General features: G+C 41.2%; 1 protein-coding gene across 1 annotated transcript in view; it reads right to left on the reverse strand.

Moving 5' to 3' along the window:
• SGCD (sarcoglycan delta) overlaps window positions 1–23,705 on the reverse strand; it is a gene marked incomplete at both ends in the record, with an annotated part of 119,813 nt that overhangs the window by 59,194 nt on the left and 36,914 nt on the right. Inside the window, one exon of the mRNA XM_079542162.1 lies at window positions 10,333–10,434. Within this exon, the coding sequence (XP_079398288.1) occupies window positions 10,333–10,434 (102 nt within the window). The remainder of the gene's footprint in view (window positions 1–10,332; window positions 10,435–23,705) is intronic.

Consider the following 23,705-nt stretch of genomic DNA (forward strand, 5'->3'; position numbering starts at 1 on the left):
CCTGCAAAATATACCTAGAAAAGTAAAAAATTTAAGAAAAAATTTTTCTTGCTCTTCAAAACATGCCCAATCATAAGAATAACGACAGGTTTTTTTTTTGCTAAAGAACTGTAAAGCTTGCTGGACAAGCAAGCCTCATTCTGTTGGAGAAATGACATCTGCATCTCTTCTCCCTGAGTCAACCTGATTGTAATTTTATTTGTTTTCCTGCTTTTAAATATTGATGTCTTACAAAGCTTCTCATTAGAAAAACACATCTTATTCTTCAGCTGTACTGCCTTGGGCTACAGTCCTGTCACATCTAATCCAAGAGGAAGGCTCAGCTTGTATTAGTTCTTGGAAAAGACTTCCTAGGCGCTGTGAAGAGTGATATGGATGATTTGGTGAACAGCATGCTTCTCTCTAAAGCAGTCACCACCCATTCATGGTGCCATGGGCACTTTTTTTGGCAGCTGCTGTTGGTTTCTCAGCACAGAAGCAGAACTCATGCATTAATTGCCTTTATTCCCTAAATGCCCCGTGACAAATTCCCATGCCTAAGTCAGGGGAGAGACGGTGGAAAGATATCATGTTTTGCTCCATAGGAAAATGACCTAGAAATGCAGTGTCAGGCAGTAGTAGGAAAGAAGAGCCTAAGTCATAAAAGCTACTTTCTTTGCATAGTTGTGGAGTACAGATGAAGAATACAGAAGTGTCCAATGTTGATACTACACAAATCCTGGCATACATTTACTCATCACTTTCATGAACAGAGACTTACAAATCCAATTTTCCATTGCAACACTTGGAATAAACTTTAAACAAAACCTTCCCTTGTAGACCAAAGAACAAAGAACTTTCCAAACGAGGCCATCTTCACCCTTAAATTACTGTAGCTTCCATGCCAGCATCTCAGCATCTTGAAGGGCAATGCTGCTGTATTCCATTCATTCCCTTCCAGAATTGCTCTACTTCCCTTGCTAGTATGCTAGTTGCTCTCATAGCTCCAGCAGGGAAACAAATGCAAAGCTGCATGACACCTCACCTCCAATTACACTGTTTAACCATATCAGAAATATCTGCCAGCTCTCACACTTGAGGCATGTGATCCATTGAAATGAATGTCCACACGGATACAGGGCTCATCACACAACTCCTGTAGGAGCACATGAGCAAGCCACTTTGCTCACCCTCATCCCTATTGCTTGTCCACTCTACCTATTGACAGCACGAAGCCCTTTGGGAGGGGCTGCCTTTGTGCTTGCATAGTGTCAGGCAGAATGGACTCCCACCAGTGGCTTCACTGCCATGCACATGCATGTAGAAATCACAGGGCATGATCCAGGAAAAAAGCCTATGTATGCTCACCTTTCTGCATGTGAATAGCCACATCAACATCAATAAAGTAATCAATGTCTGTGAAGGATTATAATAATTAATTATCTGGTATAATTAAATTATATATATCTGGTATAATTAAATATCTGGTTAGACTGAATACCAAATCAAGGATTCACTGACGCACCTGAATGCCTGTCTCTGTGACTAGATTTAAAGCCTCTTTTATCACATATGTATTAGCATCCTGCATCCCAACAGTGTGCCACTAACACCAGCATGGGATTATCCTTTGCTGAAAGATATTGGACAAGGGGAGCAGGCAGGCAGGCACAGCCCCAGACAAATAAAGACTGAAAATAGAGATGTCCAACCAGGAAGATGTTAGCAGCCAAAGAAATCTCACTTACTTTCAAAAGATACAGTTCAGTTTTCCCAAGAGCCTCAACCAATTTGTCCTAAAAGAAGAGGAGCAAATTCAGCATTGCTCTTATTTTACCCTGAGCTCCCTCTCCAAATCCAACATCTGTCATCTAGAAGCAGAACAATCAGAGAAACTCTTATTACTGGCAAAGGAGCTGGTAAATGAAACCTGGAAGGTCTGATTTTTGCTTCCTGTTGCAAATCAAAGAGCAGCCAACTGAACTGCCTGTAAAACCTGTTGTTGTGCCTGCACTTGCTAATGACAGCACAGCTTGTCTTGTCAAGTAACACTTGCCTTATGAAATACATAACTTTGCTTCTGAAATAGTTCTGACAGCAGAAGATTTGCAGAAGTGTTTGCTGTCCTGTGGTAAAAGGACATGAATCTCTGCTTTGAGGGTTCCTGGAAACATCAGAAAACAATTGGATCTCACTATTTGCGTTTCAGCGCTTCCTGAATCATTCTGTCTCTACCTTCTATCTATGCTGTATGAAGTTTTATTCCTTTTTGACTTTTCAGTGTTAAGAAGTTGCTTATATACTTTGGGATTTTCAAAGCAGCCAGGATCCTGACTGTCAGCAGCGATGTCTAGACAGTGGAAATCCTTACGCTCAAAGCTTTTGCCCACAAGAGAGAGAAATGCAGCAGTACACAACTGCACCCCTTTCCCTGAGCAATTTCAGGTGCTTTGGAAAGCTTACTTCCTTCTCAGCCTGTTGCTTGTTAAGGTGAAATTTGGATCATGTTTTGGACTGAAAATTCAAGACTACTGTACAAATGCCTCCAATCCCATGGGTTGGCTCAGGTTGCTTGTGGTCAAATACCAGTGTAGCTTCTCTATTAACAGTAATGTCTGTTTAGTAAGAACAGGAGGCAACAAAACACCAGATCAGTAGGTGAGACTGATGTATCTCACGTTCAACCCCAAGTAATTTTTTTTTTTTTTAATATTAAAAACAGAAAAATAAGGATGGTGTACAGCTCCTACAGGTATGCATGCCTGTAGGAAAAATGAGAGTCCATAATAAATGGCTAATTAAGAAAAATGAGCTTCATACAACCTTCCAAGCTCATTCAGAGGTAGCACACAAGTTGGAGGTGCTGAACCTAAGCTGAAATAAGAGACACCAAAACTGTTGTGCATGTTGGAGGACAGGAAGAAACTGCCTGCCAAATTCATTCAGCTCAGCCATTTTTTCTTTCAACTTTAAAATCAATAAATCCATGTCTTTTCCTTTTCCTCATGGACGAATAAACTAAATCAAATGCTCATTCTCCTCTAGGTTCTAGTGCCTGCACTCTTTTCTCAAGGATCACGACTCAGCTAAAAACACAGCATTAGCTGATTTGCAATATTTCTGTGGGTATACAGCCCTAACACAACTCAGTCCTGCTGTCAAACTCTTCAGAGCTGAAATGCTCTGGGATCATGGTAAAAATGCAATGCAAAAGCTCTGAGAGCACGGAGCATCCAGCCTTAACCTCGCAGCTCACTTTGAGCTGTGGTGCACATCGCTTGTTTTTACGACCACTGAGTTCAGCTGCAAATGTCTGAAATGAAAAGGGGAAAGGAATCAGATCAGAACAGCAAAACAAACACGATCTGAACATCTCCCCACATTTCATACAACCAACTCAAGCGGAGAAATTTCACCTATCGAAGGAAAAAAAAGTCATTCAAACTCTGAGATTATTTGGGAAATTCTCACTCTCTGTGTTTGGCTTTGGGGCTGCAACAACTTAATGGCCTAAACTGCCCACCTAGGAGACAAAAACCACAGACTGCAAGTGCTTATCCCGTCTGCGAGCACCGATATTTCTGTAAGGACCACATTGGGTTTTCTAGACACAAAATCCCCACTGAAGTTAGGACCAGAAGGTACAAAAGCATTGTGCCCATGGTTAGTTTAGAGGTATGCCCATGATGAAAATAGAGACAAAAGCCAAGGTAGGTAGCCCACTTGGCACAGCTGATTGACTTTAATAGGTGTTGATTACACTGCTCATATTGCATGAAATTAAAAAGCTTACAAATGTTATGAGCCATTACCCTTCCATTTAAAAGAGCTTATGACATGTTAGAAACATTTAATGAATTCCGTTTCAAAATGCCACGGGCAGCCTCCACGAGATTTCTGCTTCGAAACAGAAGTTGTAGAGCTATTTCAAAAACTTAGTTTACTTCAGAGCTTCCCCTCTCTTTCTTCTGTGGGCTACTCAGAGACATTTGGCAGCTGGTGGGATGCTCAGCTGCATGTTGTGCTCTCGGTGTGCAGCACATAACAGCAGCTCGTTAGACAAACGACGGGATACACACAAAGCAAGATGTAATTCTGGTGTGATTGGAAGTACTCCTTCTGCCAGCCTGCAAAATTTCCTTCTAAATTCAAAGCTAAGAAACTTCTGGCCAATATTACTGTGAAGCTAGGGAGATGTTTTCACAGTTGCTGTAAAATTTGCTTAAACTTCCACCTTTTTAGCACACTGAAAATATCACAGTAACTGCCCCCAGAGCTCTGGGGCAACCAAAGTTCAACCTGAAGTAGGATCTCTGGATTTTATTGCTTGAGAATGAAATTTATTAAGAGGAAAGCATATCAGGTTTATAAATCCCACTGGATGCTCACAGCCTACTGCCATACAGAGAGTCAAATCTGCTTCAAGTGGTGATGGCAACAGTGTCTGTGCATCAGGTGAGGGTGCTTCTGTCAAAGCGATGCCTTTTCTAACTTGCTCAGCTGCTTCTGTTTATTTTTATTGCTTTGTCCCTAAAAGAAGAGCCCCCCACCTTGCTCCTGCTTACAGGACAAGAGGGAATGGCCTCAAGTTGCACAAGAGGAGGTTGAGGTTGGATATTAGGAAACATTTCTTCTCAGAAAGAGCAGTGATGCAGTGGCACAAGCTGCCCAGGGAGGTGGTGAGGTCACCATCCCTGGAGGTGGCACTGAGGGATGTGGTTCAGTGGGAATGATGGGGGTGGTGGGACTTGGTGATCTGAGAGGTCTTCTCCAACCTTAATGAATCTAAACTTCTGTGGATGGGCAAGCAAGATTCAGGCTTGAGTCTTGAACAAAGGCATTTGTTCCAAAATCATACTGGCACACGTTCTAACAACAAGGTATTTGGAGCTTTGCCACAGGGAATAAACAGGGAGAATAAGAGGTGGCCATGCAGGGTCGTATAGCTTCCTTTTGTTGGCTGCGCCATCACTTGCAGCATCATCTTTTTTTTAACTACCAAGGCTTTTAAAAAATGTTTTAGCATCTGCTGCCAAAAATCAACTGAGAGAAACAGAAAGCTTTGAAGATGTAATTAAAGGAAGCATGCTGCTTCAGAAGCTGACATCGGATAGTGTGAGTTTTGCCTACCTGAAACAGTGCCATCATCCCTGAAGCCACAATGGCAACTGAACTGTCCTTGGGACCATCGTCCCCATGGGCTCATTCTATCATCATGTGCATGAGATTGTTCTCATCTCTGAAAGGTTGGTCGCTAAGGGAATAGCAAACACCAGGAGGGATGATGGCAGGGATGCAGTGTGCAGGGGCTGCTAAGTGACAGCCACACAGTGAGACAAACTTCATTTCTACCCTGTGCTGGCTTCAGTGAGCGCACTGAAATCCTTAAGCACTCTGCTGGACCAAATCATCAGGAACTAATTCAATACCCTCTTACTATTCCATAAACTCTGACAAAGGAGAAGAAAAGGCATAATTCTATCCCCTTCCTCAAAAAATAGCAGCCTTCTTTCATGCTATCTACCCGAGTCTTTGCAGAAAACAAGATTTCTACCACACAGTTTGAGCTTCTTACAGGGCTGCAATTATCTTGCCATCTGCACTGCCTCACCTCATGGGTGAATGTTGCTTTTTAATCCAAATTAGTATGTTGCACTGTTTATAAATATGTACTTATGGCTGTGAGGCGGGTATGCCCCCAGAGAGGGCACATGTCATTGTAAAGCCCAAATACATGGTTTATTGTTTTTTTGTGTGTATTTTTAGCTTTGGGGCAGGTAGACCTGCAGAGCAAATAATACAGAAAAAATACCTGCATTACAGAGCTGCTTCCGTGCTTTCAATTTATACTACTCTTCTTCCAGATTTGAACGTAGTGAGACAAGTGCATTGGCAAAATAATTATTTATCAGTCTTAAAAGCTTCCTTCAAAATTTCTATCATTCAAATACTGGCTGGGGAAAATGAAAAGCACAGACAAGCATATTTGATGTACTCGCCAGTCTAGCTTTTATGCTGATGAGAACTTACTAAACACCAGTAAAGGGAATAGCAGTTATCAGCCCTAATTCACAACTGTGAAATTTTTAGGCCAAGCAGATGCCCTTGCAGAATCCCAGCCAAGAGCTGTGACAGGCCAGACCTCCCACTGCAGGCACCAGATATTTCCTTTGGCTTCAGATGCTATGTGCAAGCACTCAGTTCTCAGAGACATGATCCTAAGGTGTGTCCCACAGTGAGCGTGCCTGGGTCTTCTGACATCACCCAAGGAAAAGATCAGTAGGCACTGCACTGTACTTTGCCCCGGGCTAAGAAAACTCAAGCCTGGGTGTAAATATTTGCAAACTGAGGTTTATTTGTCCTATTGGTGCACTCAAAATGAACACTGAAAAGGGCCAAAGTGCCTAATCCTACCATAGCAATGCCCTTCTCAGCCTCCTAAAGCGGAGATTATCAACTTATTGGTTGTCACAGAGTTCCTGAGGAAGTAATTCACTTGATTTTACAGTATAATCTCAGCACGTGAGTTTATGTCTGTTGTTACCAGAATGCAAAACACAGACAGCCTGCTCTCTGTCTCACCCCTTCTAAATTACTCACAGACCTGAAAGTCCTCGAATAGGCAAGCTTCAAACAACACAATTGCTCTAAAAAAAGCTAAATCTCCACTTATAGTAGGCTTCAAGGACTCTGCTCATTAGCAGCTTTTCTGAACAGAGGCAGGAAAATTTCCATGTTGAGAGTTCAATTCAGATGAACGCAATGAAGACTGCAGACCACCAAACTGTTGACACTGCTTTCCAGCACATAAAATTAACAATTTGTGCTGCTACGTGCAACTTTCAGTCAAAGTTTGTCTGATTTATAAGCAAGCAGATGGTTCACACGATAGTCCACAATAAATTACAACAGTTAGAAAGACAGCTACATTTTGAGATTGACAGTGCAGCTGAGCTACAGATGGGTTTATAGATGACCTGTCCAATTTTTCATAATCTCCATAATTTATGTGCTAGTAAAGAAATGCGAGGATTCCTAATGCACCTTCTTGACTAAGTACAAATCACTTTTATTTACACAGGCAATACTTCATGGTCCAGTTAACTTCCTAATTAAAGACAGCAAGATGCTCATGTTCCATGCAAGTGGCATGGAAAACACCGTTTAGTTTGCAATATGTTCAGCTGGGAGTTTAAGATGCTCTGATCGCTCCAGGAGAAATGAATGCATCTATCTCATTTCTCTAAAACAAGACTACAAGGGTGCAAACACAGCTACCACCAGTTGCTATTCATCACTCTCCAGAAAAAAACTGAGGCTCATGCAATAACAAGGTTATGTTTGCAGGCTCTCACATTTACGAATGGGTCCTAATCCAGGAGGAATTACAAACCAAGTGTTACTGAGCCAGGGAAACAGCACGGGAAACAACAGGAGCAGAGACTCTTCCTACATTAAGAGAGAAGTATTTGGGGGTCATTCTTGAATAGGTAAGGGAAAAGGTGAGTGAGCCTGAAAGGTTACTGCTGAGACAGGAAGTGGTGGTGCTGCAGCAGGAAATGCTGGAAGCAGCTTTTAGAAGTCAGTTCAGGTCTGTGGTTTTATTGGCCATATCTCTCACATGGGACTGAATGACTTCCACACAATCCTTCTGCTAATATCTTTGAAGGGTAGGCCAAAAGAATACCTCTGTTAGTACCATAAATTGCATGCCACAGTACCACAAATTCATTCTTCCTGGCTGTAATTTCATTTGCAATGTGTTGTCTTCCAAAAAAGAGTGCAGCTAAAGGCAACCACGTATCCCAGAAGGTGATCAAGGGGGACAGTACCTGCTGCACAAATCACAGAAAGCAGAGGTTCCCAGATAGCCACAGTACTTTGGGATGACACTTCAGGGCTTTTCTTTCTGCCTAAACCTCCTGTCTAAAACCTCTCTTCTTTCTGCCTAAACCTGCCTAAACTTCCTGTCTTCCCTTCCTGCTAAATTAGTTTGAAAAAAAAATCCATTTGAAGTGGAAATCCAAAACTATCTATAAGCCGGAATGCACAGCTCCTAGGAAAGCATCCCTGGGACTTAGAAATGCAGGAGAGGCACCAGTGACAAATTCAGGTTCTTATTAACTGTCAGTCACAAAGCACGACTCCTCCCTGCATTTCCATGCAGCGCCATGGTGCTCATGGGGCCCCTCCATCTACTGCACAGAACAATACCAAAGCTGGCACTTTTTATTCTGATAATTATTCAAAATAAGCAGTGTCCGAAAGGCTTTCGAGCTTTAAATAAAATCATAATCTATTACTGTGCATAACTCTTAGGCTGTTAAAGCAGGCAGAACACACTGCATGCCAGCTTATTTCTTGGATATTCTTTACTGCGATTTGTCATATTGCTTCTCTTCCACTGTGCATGTTTAAAGCCACATTATGCATTTCCAAAAACCCAGGGAATACTGCTATGGAATTAGTATGGATATTCATCTGTATCAATGCTGAGTTTGGCACTTATTTTAGCAATACTCATCAAGCTGAGGAACTGCTTTAATGCTTCCTTGCAACAGAATAATGGCTCATACTAACATGCTTTAAACAAATATTGCTTCAGGTAATCAATAATGTTTTTAAATAACCTGTAAGTGTCATTCCTTGAATGCAGCCCTTTGATTTGCTTACAAGAGGCCAAGTTCTCTCACAGCACAAGAAAGCCTAAGTTGATTGAAATCAACAGGATTGTTCCTGCGATTCCCAGTTCATTAATAATTCCAGCATCACTATGAGCAACCTGATATTCAGCACAGGCTTCTCCAGTTTAACTCCACTAAGAAGTCAGAAACTATACACGTGGTTTATGCAACTAAATAGTTAACACAGCCTTCAGGATTCACTGACTGAAGTGAGCAGAGAGGCTCTGACTTGCTTGGCTGTAGATCAGCTCTTCCTGGCTTTCCTGCACAACTGCAAAAAGAAGGCTAATCCTGGAGGATGGATACAGCAAGGAGCACACACAGAGGTCTTACCGTATGTTTTCTCTTTCTTGCATTCATTAAGCTGTCAGTGGTGAGGAAACTTGTTTCATTATCTCAAGAAGGAGACACAGACTGTCCCCCCACCTTATTAAAATGTAAATCAGTATAATGGTATATTTAAACAGTAAACTCCCCGTAGCAAGAAAGGGTTCTTAGTTCTCTCAGTAATCAAGTACTATTTTCAGCAATCTAACTGAAGGAAAAGAAATGTATGTAGTAATTCTTCAGTCTATTTATCAGACTAAGTGCTGCACGTTTTCCACACACTTTACATTACGAAATGTATGACACATAAGGTTTTATGGGTCTCTTTTAATTCAGGAATGAAAACATTTATAGATATGAACATTTTCTCATTAACTTTTCTTCCTAAATGATTACGCTTGTTGAAATCAATTCCTAGCCATCTTACAGAGGTTACAACCTTCAATAATTAAATTGGATATTGTATTGGATGTTACGTTGATTATGCTACAAATTCCAATTTCTACAAGACCACTGAAATGCTGAGATAAAAGGCTGTTAACTTTATTTAATTAGCTATCTGCCATTGTTATCAGAATGGAAGGTTGGTATCTGACTCAACACTTCAGATGAGGAAACAAGCTAGATGACATCTTCTTAGAAGGATTCTGGAATGGATATGTAATCTTTTTGGTTATTTTACAGCTACTCAGGACAAACAGGATTGCATTGAAAACAAGAAAAGGCATTGACAGTCAGTGAAATGCTACCATGAAAATGCTATTTCAATCACACTTGGATTCTTCCTCATTTTCAGTTGTTAACATCCTTGCCACTTTTGTCAAGCAGTCTCACGGAGCAGTGCTGAATTTTAAGCACATATAATTTTGAAGCACAACATGAAATACGACTGAGCACATAATACGGGTTTACTGCACCAGCTAACAGATCAGGCCCTTCTGCTAAGGCATCAGCTCATTCCTCTCTGCAGAGAAGGTTCAACTAGTTAAATGTGAGCTGGAATTCACAACTGCCTGCTATCCCTATACCTCAGGTCTTTCAGTTGAGGGCTGCTTATGATTTATCCTGAAGGGAGACACAAAGGCCATGCAAAATCTCAGAGGTCCTTGGAGAATTTTAACTGTGTCTTACATCAACTAAATCCACAGGTACCGACCTTGCAGCCACCCAGAGGATGCTGTATCTTGACAGAGTACCCGAGAGACACCCCGTCTCTCTCCCCAAATTATGTTTGTATAGAATGGCCAAAGTAATTTATCCAGTAATGATACCACTCTGCCACTTCAAGGTTTCTTACAGCTCAGACTGCAGAAACGTGATTATTCCTTTCCCAACAACTTACTGGTCTTGACCGGATTTCTTTGGCGTAGAGAGGTTTCAAGAATTCTGAATCTCCTTCCAGCTTCAGACCCTTATCTGTGATTCTCAGGTTCCCCATTCCATCCTAGAACACATACAAAACAAAACATCCCCATTAGTTACAATTACTAAATCCATCAGGCTGCCAATAACTGATTTCTGTTTCCTACTGAGGAGAACATGCAAAACACTGGGAGGCACTAGAGAATGCAGTTACTCGTGTTATCCTTTTAGCCCCGTTTCTGTGAAAAAAAATCCATTCAGAGCAATTTGCAATGCCCCCCAGTAAACCATTTACACAGATGAAAGATGCTCTTTTAAGCCAGTCATCTCCACTCAGAGACGCAGCGATGCTCTGCGTTAACAGGAAACTATTCACTGCAATATCCACTGTGTGTCTGTAAATTAACCTACCTTCTCATTCATGACAAATCCACATAAAGAACACGTGATTAATTTTACTGAACTCCATATAGATCTGTGATTATTTTCACTGAAGTGACAAAGTAGGTTTTGGCTATGTAGGAGTACTGCAATAAATGGAGTATAGAACATGCACCCCCATATTTGGGGAAATCTCTGCAAAAAACAGACTTTTTGGTGTGTTTTCCTTAGGGCTCATGACAAAAGGATGCGTTGATTACCACATCTTTCTTGTGCTTTCAGTAATGTAAAAACAATACACAGCTCTATCAAAACATACATTTCTGCAAATATGTGCTCTTGGAGAAGCAACTATATATACCAGAGGAATACCTTCCCAATGGACTGCTTTTCTGCCATGGGCTAAATCCTGACTTTTCTTTCCAAGATGACCAGCTTGGGGTTGGAGCCTTCCCAGTGCTCCTTGCACAGCCTGAGCATATCCCAGAAGTCTGAACCTCCATATCCAAATATCTGAGTCTTCTCCTAGTCTGAGTCAGTCTCCTGCACTCAAGTAACTATTGCAAAGTTCCAGAGGTCAGGTCTGAAGTGACTTATGTAACATGCATCTCTCTCTACTTATCTGGATTTCGCATTTGGGTTATCAGCCCTCTCCCCACTGCTTCCTGTACTGTGATGGGAATCTTGATAAATGGGACAAAGAGCTGGCTGCAGGTCTCCTGTAGATGACTACAAATAGTCCATTTTCATTTGAAATTGTTTAGTTATGTGTGTCCAAGATGTAATAAAGCATATGACAAACCATAATAGCAAAAAAAATATACGTCAAAATTTTGTATGAGTTTTTCATACAGTTTTTATTCAATAAGACAGGTATATTGGCTCGCAAGTAGAATGGGGCCCAACTAAAAATATTTCTCCTTTAGCTTGTGAGAGAAAGACACAACTTTTAATAAGATGTGGGATTTACATTCATTTAGGCTCCAGTTGTATAGAAAGTTGTGTGTTTAAGAAATGATGTTTGGGGGAACTGCAAAAGATAGATGTATAACCAAAATCACTTCAAATGCAAAGAAAGGTAAGGGGAGGGGAGAGAGGAGTGACAGGGAGAGTGAGAAGGGAGAGGGAGAGGAAGAGGAAGAAGGTGAGGGAGAGGGAGGCGAAAGGGAAAGGGAGAGGAAGAAGGCGAGGGTGAGGGAGAGGGAGAGGAATTCAATTGGGGCCTGCAAAGATCAAGTCCAACTGCCTGACCACTTCAGAACTAAGCAAAAGTTAAATCACATTATTAAGGACATTATCCAAATGTCTTGAACACTGATAAGCATGGAACATCCACCACTCAAAGACACAGCATGGCTCAGCAGGGATGCTGGTCACTCACCAGGGATTCCCCTGTTCCTGCAAGTGTCAGTCCAGAGGGTGTTCCCTGCCAAGCAATGATCACTTTCCTCATAACATGACTCATGAACAACGGGTTCAGGAGTGCTGGCTGATGGACTGACTGCTGTCACATCATTTTGAAACGAAAGGTGAAAGCAAACTTTAAATGGAGACATACGCTGAAAATGCTATTGACTGCTGAAGGAGGGGGAATGAGAGATGGATTGTAAAGTGCCAGTTGCTACATTTCCTGCCCCAGCTGTAAAATACTGGCTTATGGATTCTGGGTTGGTGAAGGCACAGAAGGGGGTTCATTTATCTCAAGCAAAAGTATGAAGAAAATGAGTGAAATATGATTATGTGCCAAAGAGCCAAGATTAAATTTTGATAGTGGTATGCTTTGCGATTTGAGAGAGCAGGAATTATTACTGCTATCTGCAGACCCTCACGTGTTTTGCTCTGCTAAAAAAATCTAAAAAGTCTTTCCCCAAATAGACATTTCAGTGAGATTACAAGCCCTGAAGGCTTTCATGCTGCAGGATGTTCTCCAGTGTCACATGGGTAGGTGTCACATCCAGCTGCAGGAATGACCACCTCCACAGCTACCAATCCTGACTATTCCCAGGGCTCGCTGCTGAGCTGATGTAAAGCAATACTCCAAGTAACTTGGACTGATGGCACTTGTCAAATCACCACTGAAGCTGTGGTAAACCATCAAGTTCAGAGAATCACAACTATATCCTCAGTTATAACACAAATCAAATATTCCACTTTCCCCTTGAGTGTTTCTCTTCCTTTCTCCCCTTCACATCCTGTTTCCAAGTATTCCCTAGTGGGATTACTTATATTTACAAAACACACATATGGGCCATATAACTCACAGTTAGCTGGTCTTATACATCCAATAAGACACATCAGGTCTATGAGACAATGTTCAACAAGCAGAACTTCAAGAACACATTTGATTCATATTGTACAGGAAGGCACGTGCTCTCAAATATACAAAACCATGGGGTCAGAGTAAAGAAAGCACTTCCCCATGTTATTCTTCTCAGCCCCTGACACTGTCATTCTGACCCCACTCACCAGATGTTACCTCCTTCCCTCCATGGTGTTTGGGGTCAGGACACAAAGCTCAGTACTGACACTGACCATCACTACCCCCCTATTGTTCATGCCTCTTCTGATTGAAAATGACAGCTTTTTGTAGTGACATTCTAGGTCAGCAGTCAAAAAAAAAAAACACACAAAGGTTATAAACAGATTCTAAAGTGAGCAGGTATTCCTAATTTCTAGCAATATTATTAAATCGTATTCCCTTATTACCTCCTGTTAGAAAATATTCTGCAGCTTGATACAAAGGTAGCAAAATACAGATATATTTGAAAGAAATCACTGCGTGAAAGAACACCCTGCATGTGTTGTTTTGGGTAAAGCATCTTCCTCCTCCCTATAGTATATGGCTTAATAGAAACTAAATGTCACACTCTGCTACAGTGAATATATATATAGCACCAGTGCTATGAAATTTCATGGACCTTGACCTATAAAACAGAGCAGGAAACTGGCCGGAGTGACAGAGACCATGATTTTTTTATTAAACACTGTGTCATGATTGCTATATATCCTTATCTGCCACTATGTTGCTTGTGAATAAGAAAAAAAACATGCAGTATTGATTATTGGGTACGCTGATGTCCGACAATCTCTGTTTCTCCCCTCTTTATTAGCAGACTCCTCAACAGAGAATGAATGACTTCAGTGTGCAGACACAAACCAGCTTTGTGGGAGCTCCCAGGCTAACTGCTGGAAAACAGCAGGTACAGAGTCAGGAACTTTCCATTACCTCCTGCTTTGAATTATTCAGTTTTTTGGTAGAGCAGGGAGATAACTTCCACATTACTTTTATTGCCTCAGCCACCTCTCTTTTTATACAATGCCTTGTAATGGGCAGGCATAAAAATTTATATGCTATCACCAACTGCTCCGTGTTAAAATGGGACAGCAATGGTAAAATCCCAAATAACATAAATGTCATTTTGGTATTGCTGAATGACAGAGGACTTTCTTTTTTATTAGCTTGAGAGGCAGCTCAGTTTAACAACCAATTACAATGGATAGTGCTGGTGTCAGGAGAAGAGCCCAGCACTGCTGCTACCTGAAGGCTGAGGCTCCTTTACCTCGAGGTCAGCCCTGGGGCTATATGCACAGGCAAAGCCTGGCTTTTTTGTTTGGTTTTCCTTTGTAACAGCTGTGGGTTACTTTCTACTTTGTTTTTAACTATCGGTTGGTAGCAGGGAAGTTCAGTTGCCAGAGTAAGAAAAAGCAGCCAACCTGACCAGAGATGTAATTACTGCAGTGAATACCTGCAAGCTGCACCAATCTGGGCTGCTGTGGGGGATTTCCAGAAGTGTCTGCCACCTATGGTAGCTCTACTACGTAAGGCTGGGCTCATGCCACAGCTAACCTAGAGCATGGGCTGGCTGCAGCCTTTGTGCCATGGTGCTCTGTTCTTTACAAACCATACATTCAGCCTCACTGCTCTGCACTTCCTCAGGTATTTCTGAACATAGAAGGGAAATGTGCTGTTTACTGTTCTATTGCTCTTTTCCTAAGGATTTGCTAGGGACACCAGTGATGGCAAACACTATGAGCTCCAGCTGCTTGCTGGCCACCACCAGCCCAGTGCGTGTCAGTGCTGTGGGCTGCTTGGTGAAAAAGCAGTTATCCTCATGCTTTTTCCTGCACTTCTATCCTGTACCAGTTTTCTGCAGCAAGGTTTGTCTCTGCATGGCAGGTAAGGATTTGCTTCTTTTAGTGGGAATAAACTGAAGTTATGTATGGTAACATCCTGCGGGAGAGAATTATCTTTGGAGACTGCTCATGTCAGATGGCTGCAACACCTGATTATTGTTGCTTGTATTATTGATTGCTGCACTCTGCATCGCTTCCAGATATGTGCAAGTTATTACACAGCTCAATACATTTGAAGTTAGGGAGGAAAAAAAGCAGCAAATGCAGGTGACCTGTTTTACCTTACCTTCCTCAGAAGATTTCTGTGCTCTCCTACCTTTATATTAACATTACTTTTTCCAGTTTTCCCAGACTTAAGGAAGGTCTGCAGAGATGCACTTTGCTGTCAGCTCTTCACAACCTCAAACACCTACTGACTTGAACAGCATCTGCTCTCATTCCTCATTTTCTTCACTTGATTAGTCATTTTTGTAAAGACACCACTCTCTAGCTGAGCATCAGCACAGTCATTTTCCCATAGAAACCAAGAATGCCTAAAAAGACCCACCAGTGGGCTCAGTTCTGGAAAGTTAGGACTGGTTACACAGCATGGTCCTGAACAGTTAAACTCCGAAATAAGGTGTGTGACAGCTTTGTCCTGAAGCTTTGCTTTGAGACCTCGCCTACCAGCTCATGTAGGCAGCACAGAAACAGGAGGACAATTGCCTGCTCCTGCTGGATTGCTGATACAAGCCAGGATGCCGTGTACAAAGGAGAAAACTGCCTGCAGACCATTACGGTGATGTAAAATTCAGCCCAAACCAAGCCAACACAAAGCTCAGAGCCCTTCTTTCCAAGTGGAAACTCTTAGTTTTGTTAGTCGCTCTATATGACTACACACTAAGAGGCAGAAGATGCCTCCAGCTTACTCTGAAAGGGAATATGTGACAGATTAACATGTAATTAACAAGGAAGGCATCCATCTATCCATGTAGCTCAGTGTCACAACAACCAGCTTGTCCCTGCATTATACAGAGGAAAAAATGACATAGCTTGGTAGCTAGAAATGTGAGCAGGAGTCCTCAAGGGACACAACCTCACTGCACATTGCCTGGATGCCTACCTGTGCGACCTGGTGTAGGGAACCTGCTTTGGCAGGGGGGTTGGACTTGATGATTTCTGGAGGTGCCTTCCAACCCCTACAATTCTGTGATTCTGTGATTCTGCACATCACAGTGGCGTTAGGGACACTTGCCATGTGCACGGTCCCACAGCATCTTTCTCCCCTGTCAGTTCCTTTCACACTGACAAAGTGCTCAACAAAGCCAGTGCTATTTATTACGAAGATTTCTTCAAGAGGTGTGTGCAGTTCTCATTAAAAAAAAACAAAAAGAAAAAGAAAAAAAAGCATTCAGTGGAATGCATTTCTTCAGTGGAAGAAAAGTCTTAAGGAGCAGAAAGAACAAGTTGCAGCTGGTCAAAGGGACTAAAGCCCAGCCCCTGAAACAACTCCAGACTTGGGCTGGAACCATTTCTAAACAAATCATTCAGCCAGTGCTTGAAGAAAGCTTAGCTCAGGATTTACTGCATATTGCTGGAACTGCTTTGGGCAGGAAGTATTTCTTTTCAAAGGGAACTCCAAGTGAGTTTACTCAAAACATGACGATGTGTAGCACAATAAAAAAAACCAACCAGGACTTCTGTGAAGTAAACCACTCAATTTGAGAGAACATTTTTGCAGTAAAAAGGATTAGCAGACCTTCTGAGAAAATGATTATGAATCCCAATGTTGTTACTACAACACAGCCATCACTTGCAAAATTCCTCTTGGGATAATAAATTCCCTTTGCATTGACACAGCAGGAAGAATTCATATTGGCCCTTCATGGCTCTCAACTCCCTGCCATGGATCACCTTCATACTGAATCATTTTAAAATGAACCTGTTCTCTTGAGCATTTTTTGTTTCTTTGCTCCAACAAATACCAATGTTTCACATCTTAAAGTCAACACATATTCCAAATGTGTCCCTTGAATTCTGTCTTTTTCAGTGTAGCTCATTACCATAATTATGCTAATTAGAAGGGAATAGTCCCATCCTGTGGAAATTCGTGCTCACTCAGAAGTGGAATAAAAGAAATTTCTTCTCATAGGAACAAGAGCTCTTCTCATAATGCAGCAATAATAAAATCTGCACATAAACTCACTGCAGAGCTGGAGGGGTTGCAGAAGCAGGCTTTATACATTATGGTCTAATACTCCTGAATTACAATAATCTGTCAGTCACCAAATGAACGAAAGAATCAACACTTCTTTTTCTAAACTATCAAGATCTTGGACAAAATATCCTCTGTAGTGTAAGTCTTTCAAATTGTAACAAGGGTCAAATGAACTCACTTGTCTTTATATTGTTGGAAGAAGCTTCCAGGAAGAAGGAGGATATTTTTTTCTTCCTTTCTTTATTTCAGTGAATCTCTCTTAAGGTTTCTACTTACACTGTGGAGTAAGGTGTATGACTAATCCAGTGTTCAGCAGCTCCCACTGACCAGCACTGAAGCTGGCAGATTAAGGTCTGAGTGTGAAAAAGAAAGTAACAGCTCTCAGAGTTTCTGGAGGTGAGCCCTTGAAAATGAGGCCAATTATTGGGTCATTTTTGTCCGATGTGAATGTGCCAAAACAACTCAGAGGCACTAATTAGAGCACAATATCAGATCTGCTCAAGGAAATAAAGCTCACACAAACACACCGCTGCCCAAGGCCCACGCCAACATCTAGCTTCCCGAAATACAGAGAGAGGCAGAGCAGGGCTGGAGTTGTTCCTGCAGTCCCATCTATTAGCACATTTGACAGCCCCATCTCAGCAGACTGATTTACAGGCTGCGAGGACACCCGGAGGAGGTGCCTCCTGCACTGACCTTCTCAACAACCACTGCACCTGCACGATGTACTTGCTGCTATGGCAACATCCGGAGGTAGGATAATCATGATGCGAATCCATGTTTTCTGTTGCTTCATTTACCCTCCACAACTACTGTTTCTGCTGCTTCTAAAAGCCAGGAGAAAACAGTATGGATGGAGAGGAATATTTTCAGCGCGCCACAATTAATCACGTCTGAGCGTGGATTCGGTTAACATTAGGCACTTAATGATGAGCCTGCACTTGGAACATAATTGCCCCGGGCTACCTCTGCATTTTAGGGAAAGAAAATGGCAATTCAGCTCTTGTAGCACCCAGATTGCTCTATGCCAGCTGTTCTGGAGCTCCTCCACGAGGCATATTTTCTAGAAGCCTTTGGATAACTGGGGTGGACCTAAAGCTCAGTGCAATAGCATTAAAACAGACAATAAATAGGCTACCAAGCAAAACAATAGACAGATATGAAATAAAATACACTTCCAAAACGTGTTCCCAACTATACTGATGTAGAGTCACTTCAGGGATTGTCCTCATGATTATTGTTTTTTAATCAAGTCTCAGATTTTCAGGGAGAGACAAATTCAATTTATTTGAACAGATAGGTAAAAAGAAATTTGCTTTAAAATAAAATTCACTGTGTTAAGAATCGATAGTCCTCTTGTTAAGAAGCTGCCTTCAAGACTAAGGAACCAGAACAGAATTTTTAAAGCTGTATTTGTCACAAAAATATATGATTTAGCTCTTTCACTATCAGAATATAGCGAGAAATAATTTAAACTGTCTTCCAGTCTTATCTACAGTGCGTATGACGTTGTTAGTGGGGAGGCTCTGGGGACAGCAAAGAAATGAAAGAAATGAAAGCTCATCTCACAAAGAGGCAGAAATAAGTATAAATAAGTATATTGCTTCTACTGCTTTTTGAACAAATGGCACCCAATAACTATTCATAGAGGGAAACGCATGGGTGCAGTTAAGGTCCCTCATCTTTCTCAATGGTGGGCAAAGGATGAGATCAGATCTTCAATTTGAAGCCACTGCTAAGCTGAAGTTTAGTGATTCATCATCACTTAACTCCTCCCAAAATTCCCAGCTCCAGTATATTTAGCACGAGTACTGACACAAAGCTGCTAACACACCTAATATGTGAGCCTTCAGAAGAAAGAAAACAGTTTACAGACTGAAGGAATAAGCAGTGTGCTGTCAGCAACCCCAGTCCAGCAGTGCCCTGCCCTGCAGGATGATGCTTCCTCACATAACTGACCAAAATTACCCTTATGGCCATTTGTACTTGTTGAGCTGTGAAGCCACTGGAAAATATTAAGACTGTTCTACTGCTTGTCGAGACAAAAAAAATAGTCGTCTTTTTTTTATAAGCTGAACCCACGTGTAGGCTTTTTAAAATTTCACATTATTTATCGAGTGGGGCTCACTGAGTCATGGGGGACTTCTGCTGGTGCCAAGAGATTCTCTTGGAAGTCAGGAGCGTGGTATCATGCGCTCAAAATAGCTGAGAATGACATGCAAAAATATACAACTGCCACCCACTCTGGTTGCAAACTACAACAAAGACAGACGCAGCCCCCTTTTCCAACACTTTTTGAAACAGAGAGTTTTAAAGTCACTGGAAAGTGTTTTTTTTTCTCAGCAGGGTTTTGCTTTTAGAGAGCACAGCTCCGTGTGGCATTTCATTACAGAAATACTCCTTATTTGGGGATGTTTGTGTTTATTCCTCTTCCTGCTCTTTTCTAACATGACGCCAGCAGGAGCAAATTGGGTGACTCACAGTCTGCATTCTTATTCATTTATCTGCTATATGCAACCTTACTGCAGCCAATTTATAATAGTAATTATTATTATTATTATTATTTTACCAGCACTAAAATCATCCAAATAATGATTTTTTTTTCACAAGAAATACTGCCTCAGACCCGGATTTCCTCTCTCATGAACCACTTCTGGACTTCTGCTGGGCCATGTGCATTTTGGAGAGGATCTGCTGGGCATATTTTTGCAGTGACACCGATGTCTGCTCCCTCCAGCATGACAAAATGAGCAAGAGAGAGCAGCACGCCACACTGTAAATGTAAAAGCAATGTATTCTCCAGTGAGCATCAGTGAGGTTTGGCAGAGGCCTTTGGCATCTGGTTCTGCACCATGGGGAATCTTTCAAAGAAAATAAAGGAACGAGCTGCAGAACTGGGCTCTGAGGCAGCCAGAGGCACCCTGTGGCTCTCCATCACGGCCCAGGCAGGGCTTGGAGAGAATCTCAGGCTTTCCTTACAGTTTTTTGGCCACTTTGGCAGCTGGTGCTTGTTGCTGCCAGGATAAGAGTTCCCTTTCCAAAAGAGGAACCTGCGGGATAATGACACATAATTGCTAAGCACATTTGCTTAGGAACCTAAAGTGCTCCAGAAGGAATTTCTTTCCCTTAAGAGAACACAAAACGTACAGCATCCAGAACCCGTGCTGCCCCACGCTATGAGATTTCAGCAGTGAGGATTCATAGAAGCACAGAATCTCCAAGGCTGGAAAAGTCTTCTACGATCATCCAGTCCAACTGTCTACTTATGACCAATACTGCCCACTGACCCATGTCCCTAAATATCGTATCTCCACAGTTCTTGAACACCTCCAGGGACAGCAGGCTGGGAACTCTGCACCACTGCCATCTCCTCCCCTCTCCATCCACCTCAATCCTAAACAACACTTCTCACTGCTGTTGTGGCATATTTGGTAACTTCATGAAATTTAATCTAAAAATACTCAGGGACATAGGAGAAAATACATTTTTCCTGGGCTACAGATAAGAATGTGGTTTCAGGGAGCTTAAAGAGCTCAGTGGGACATTTTGGTGACTGCTGGAAATTTAGAACCTTATGATAAATTTGGGATATTAATAGAATACTGCCAGAAGCAATATCTTATTGACAAAACTGCTAGAAAGTTCCAAAGGTAATAAACAAGGAATTGAGATGGATTACTGGTGAAATGCTTTTGAATACGTCATTCCTTGTCAGCTGTCGGATACACTGTGAAGTCCTCATGTATGTGGGTAAAACACTGTGCCCAGGAAAATCTTTCTTCACTGGAACTGTCAGTGAGAGTTACATCGAAGAGTGGCCAGTAATCTCACTACTGAGGATGTGTTATTAATATCAATGTTGTAATTTATTACTCTAATTCATTATTTCAAGTTTGCATTTACTGACACAATAAGAAATGCACAGTACACTGTTATAATTATGAGTAAGTATAATGGATATTATCTAATGAGGTTTATAAAAAAAAAGAAAGCAACTTATTTTCTTTGAATTAATAAAAAAACAAGCCTTAAAGACTTCAGCAATCTTGGCAATCAGTGCAATACATGGCACAGTTCTAGGAAATCCTCAGACAATACCTGTGCGACCTGCTGTAGGGAACCTGCTTTGACAGGGGGGTTGGACTCGATGATCTCTGGAGGTCCCTTCCAACCCCTACAATTCTGTGATTCTGTGAATATCCTTACCATGGGGAAGGGGAACAGCTCCTGAGAAGATGCTCCTAAGTGAAGTTTGCTGCTTCATGGAACAGCTTGTAAACCATGAAATGTTTGCAGAAATTTCTCACTTTAATAGTAGAAGTCTTTGTAACTTAAAGAAGACCTTATTTAAGAACAAACTTGAAAAGATCTGCTTGGGAGCTGAAAATCCTTTATATATCTTAAGCATAGTTGGAGTTATTCTGGGTAGAATTTTAATTTATGTGAATGCTGAAAGAACTAAAGGAATATCTAAACAGGCAGACGCAGCCAAAGGAAAACAAACATTAAAACACTAATTATACAGGCACAGGGAGCAAGGACTGTTTCTGTCATGCAAAAAAAGAAAAAGAAAAAGAAAAAGAAAATTGAGATTCAGCTGCAAACTTGTTAACAACCTCTGTTTTCAAAGCTTGCTGATGTTTGGAGGGCCAGAACTTCAGTGGAAGTATTGAAATTTGCAACAAAGATATGGACAGCATATATAATCTGCCTCTGGCTCAAACCCATCCATCCTTCAGCATTCCTCTGACCTCAATATTTTCTTTTTGCTCCAAATTCACCTCTTTTCACTCCTTTGCAACTCTACAGTGCTGCAATACAGGTGCATCACTGACATATCTACCATAAGATCATGCAGTCACTTTGTTAAAGTCCTGTTAAAGGTGCTTTTTTTTGGTAAAAAAAAAATTAAATCCTTCTCAATAGCTATGATAGGGTAAGAAAATTTCTGTAATTTACGATAATAACAGCTTCGCTTATTAAACATCAGACAAAGTATTCCTGGAGAAGAGAGAGAATGTAACATCAGTACATAGAGAAAATAGCAGGGTATAAAATTCTTAATAGTCATTAATTTGTCTCTTCCGAGACAGCTCCCTGAACGACATATAGGTGAGTGAAAGGAAATGCATTAATTATTGCAGAGTTTAGCTCAGAGCCCATCATTGGGCATCAGCCATTGGTGGGGCCATGCAGCTGATAGCGCTTTGCAGTGACCTCGAGGCTCCCTGCACAAAACCACACCACGTGGTGCAGATTTCCCTATATGAGCCTTCAGCTCTTTCATTCATCACCTTTTCATTACATGCCTTTCTTTCCCAGCGAAACTTTATGTTATTTAAGAAGTCCTTTGAAGGATAAAGGCAGCCCTGTGGAATAAACAGATCAGGTCCGTGGGCGCACACAACTTTACAGGGATCTTGCATCGGTTTCTCATTTTCACTGTATGAACTGAACTTCACTTTGCTCTATCATTAGAAGTAATTGTTTCGCATGCAAAGCAGCTAATTTTTAATGATTTGTCTTTCTGCTGAATTGTATCTTTTTTTTTTTTTTTTTTTCCTAAAGAATTTCCTGGTAGAATAAGGCAGAGATTCCTAAATTACTGAAAAATACATATTTATCTAATCGTTGGATAATGCAAACAACTTATTTATATATCTGCTTTTTAAGTTCTCATCTGGCTACTGACTTTGTACATTACTAGTGTCTTGATAAGGTCACTATAAATGTTTCAGAAGAGGTTATTTAAACTTGTAAGCTCTCCATGCTTTGGCTCCTGTCATCTTTGGGACTGTGTTCAAATATTCACGTTCAAGTTCCAAGAAACGTCTTATCTGCCCCTATAATCACTCAAGGAATTTCAGCATAAAACTGCCTTTCATTTTCTGAACAAACAGAAGATATTTGGCAATCAAGTTTTCTTTCAGCTGACAAATTCAGACCCCCAACTCACTGTTCAAGAGCAACACATTCAAGTATTCACCTCCACAATAACCTGACACTGCCTGTACACGGCACTGCTCAACTTCACTGTCTTCTCTGTGTTGTCTGAAGTTTTGATGAAAGAGGTTCTCCACATGAGTTCAACTGGTTCACTAACATGAATTCCAACAACATGAATTCCAACTGCTGTAACTCATACTCCTGTTTATTGCTTTCCATTTTGTAGATAACAAAAGCCTGAGTAATAGAGGTAATATCTTTAAATTGCTTAGCCATGAAACATCAACAGCTGTTCTGGATTATCTACAGAATCTCTTTTGGTTGGAATAACCATAGAGATGAATGCTATTAACTCAAGTTAATTAATGTTCCTATTTATTCTAGCATGGGTATTCTGTAGATGCTTGCTCAGCAAAACAACCAGGTCTGTTCCTAATTGTGGTTCGTTATGGGCTGATCCATTAACTGTTTTGTATCTTCCCAAGAATGCATGTTCATTAAGTCAAGTTAATTGCTATTCAATTACCTTCAGTTTTAATATGTCCCTAAACTCTACTGCAAAGAGACCTCCTAGAGATTTCATATATTTCAAGTGTTAACTAAGCCATACCTCATATTGTTGTTGGCTGATTCTATCTAGTTTTGAAACAACAACTTCCATTTATGCTTAAATTGTTTCTTATTTGGATTTTTTC

The sequence above is a fragment of the Tetrao urogallus genome (assembly GCF_951394365.1).
Source record: "Tetrao urogallus genome assembly, chromosome: 14".
Taxonomy (NCBI): domain Eukaryota; kingdom Metazoa; phylum Chordata; class Aves; order Galliformes; family Phasianidae; genus Tetrao; species Tetrao urogallus.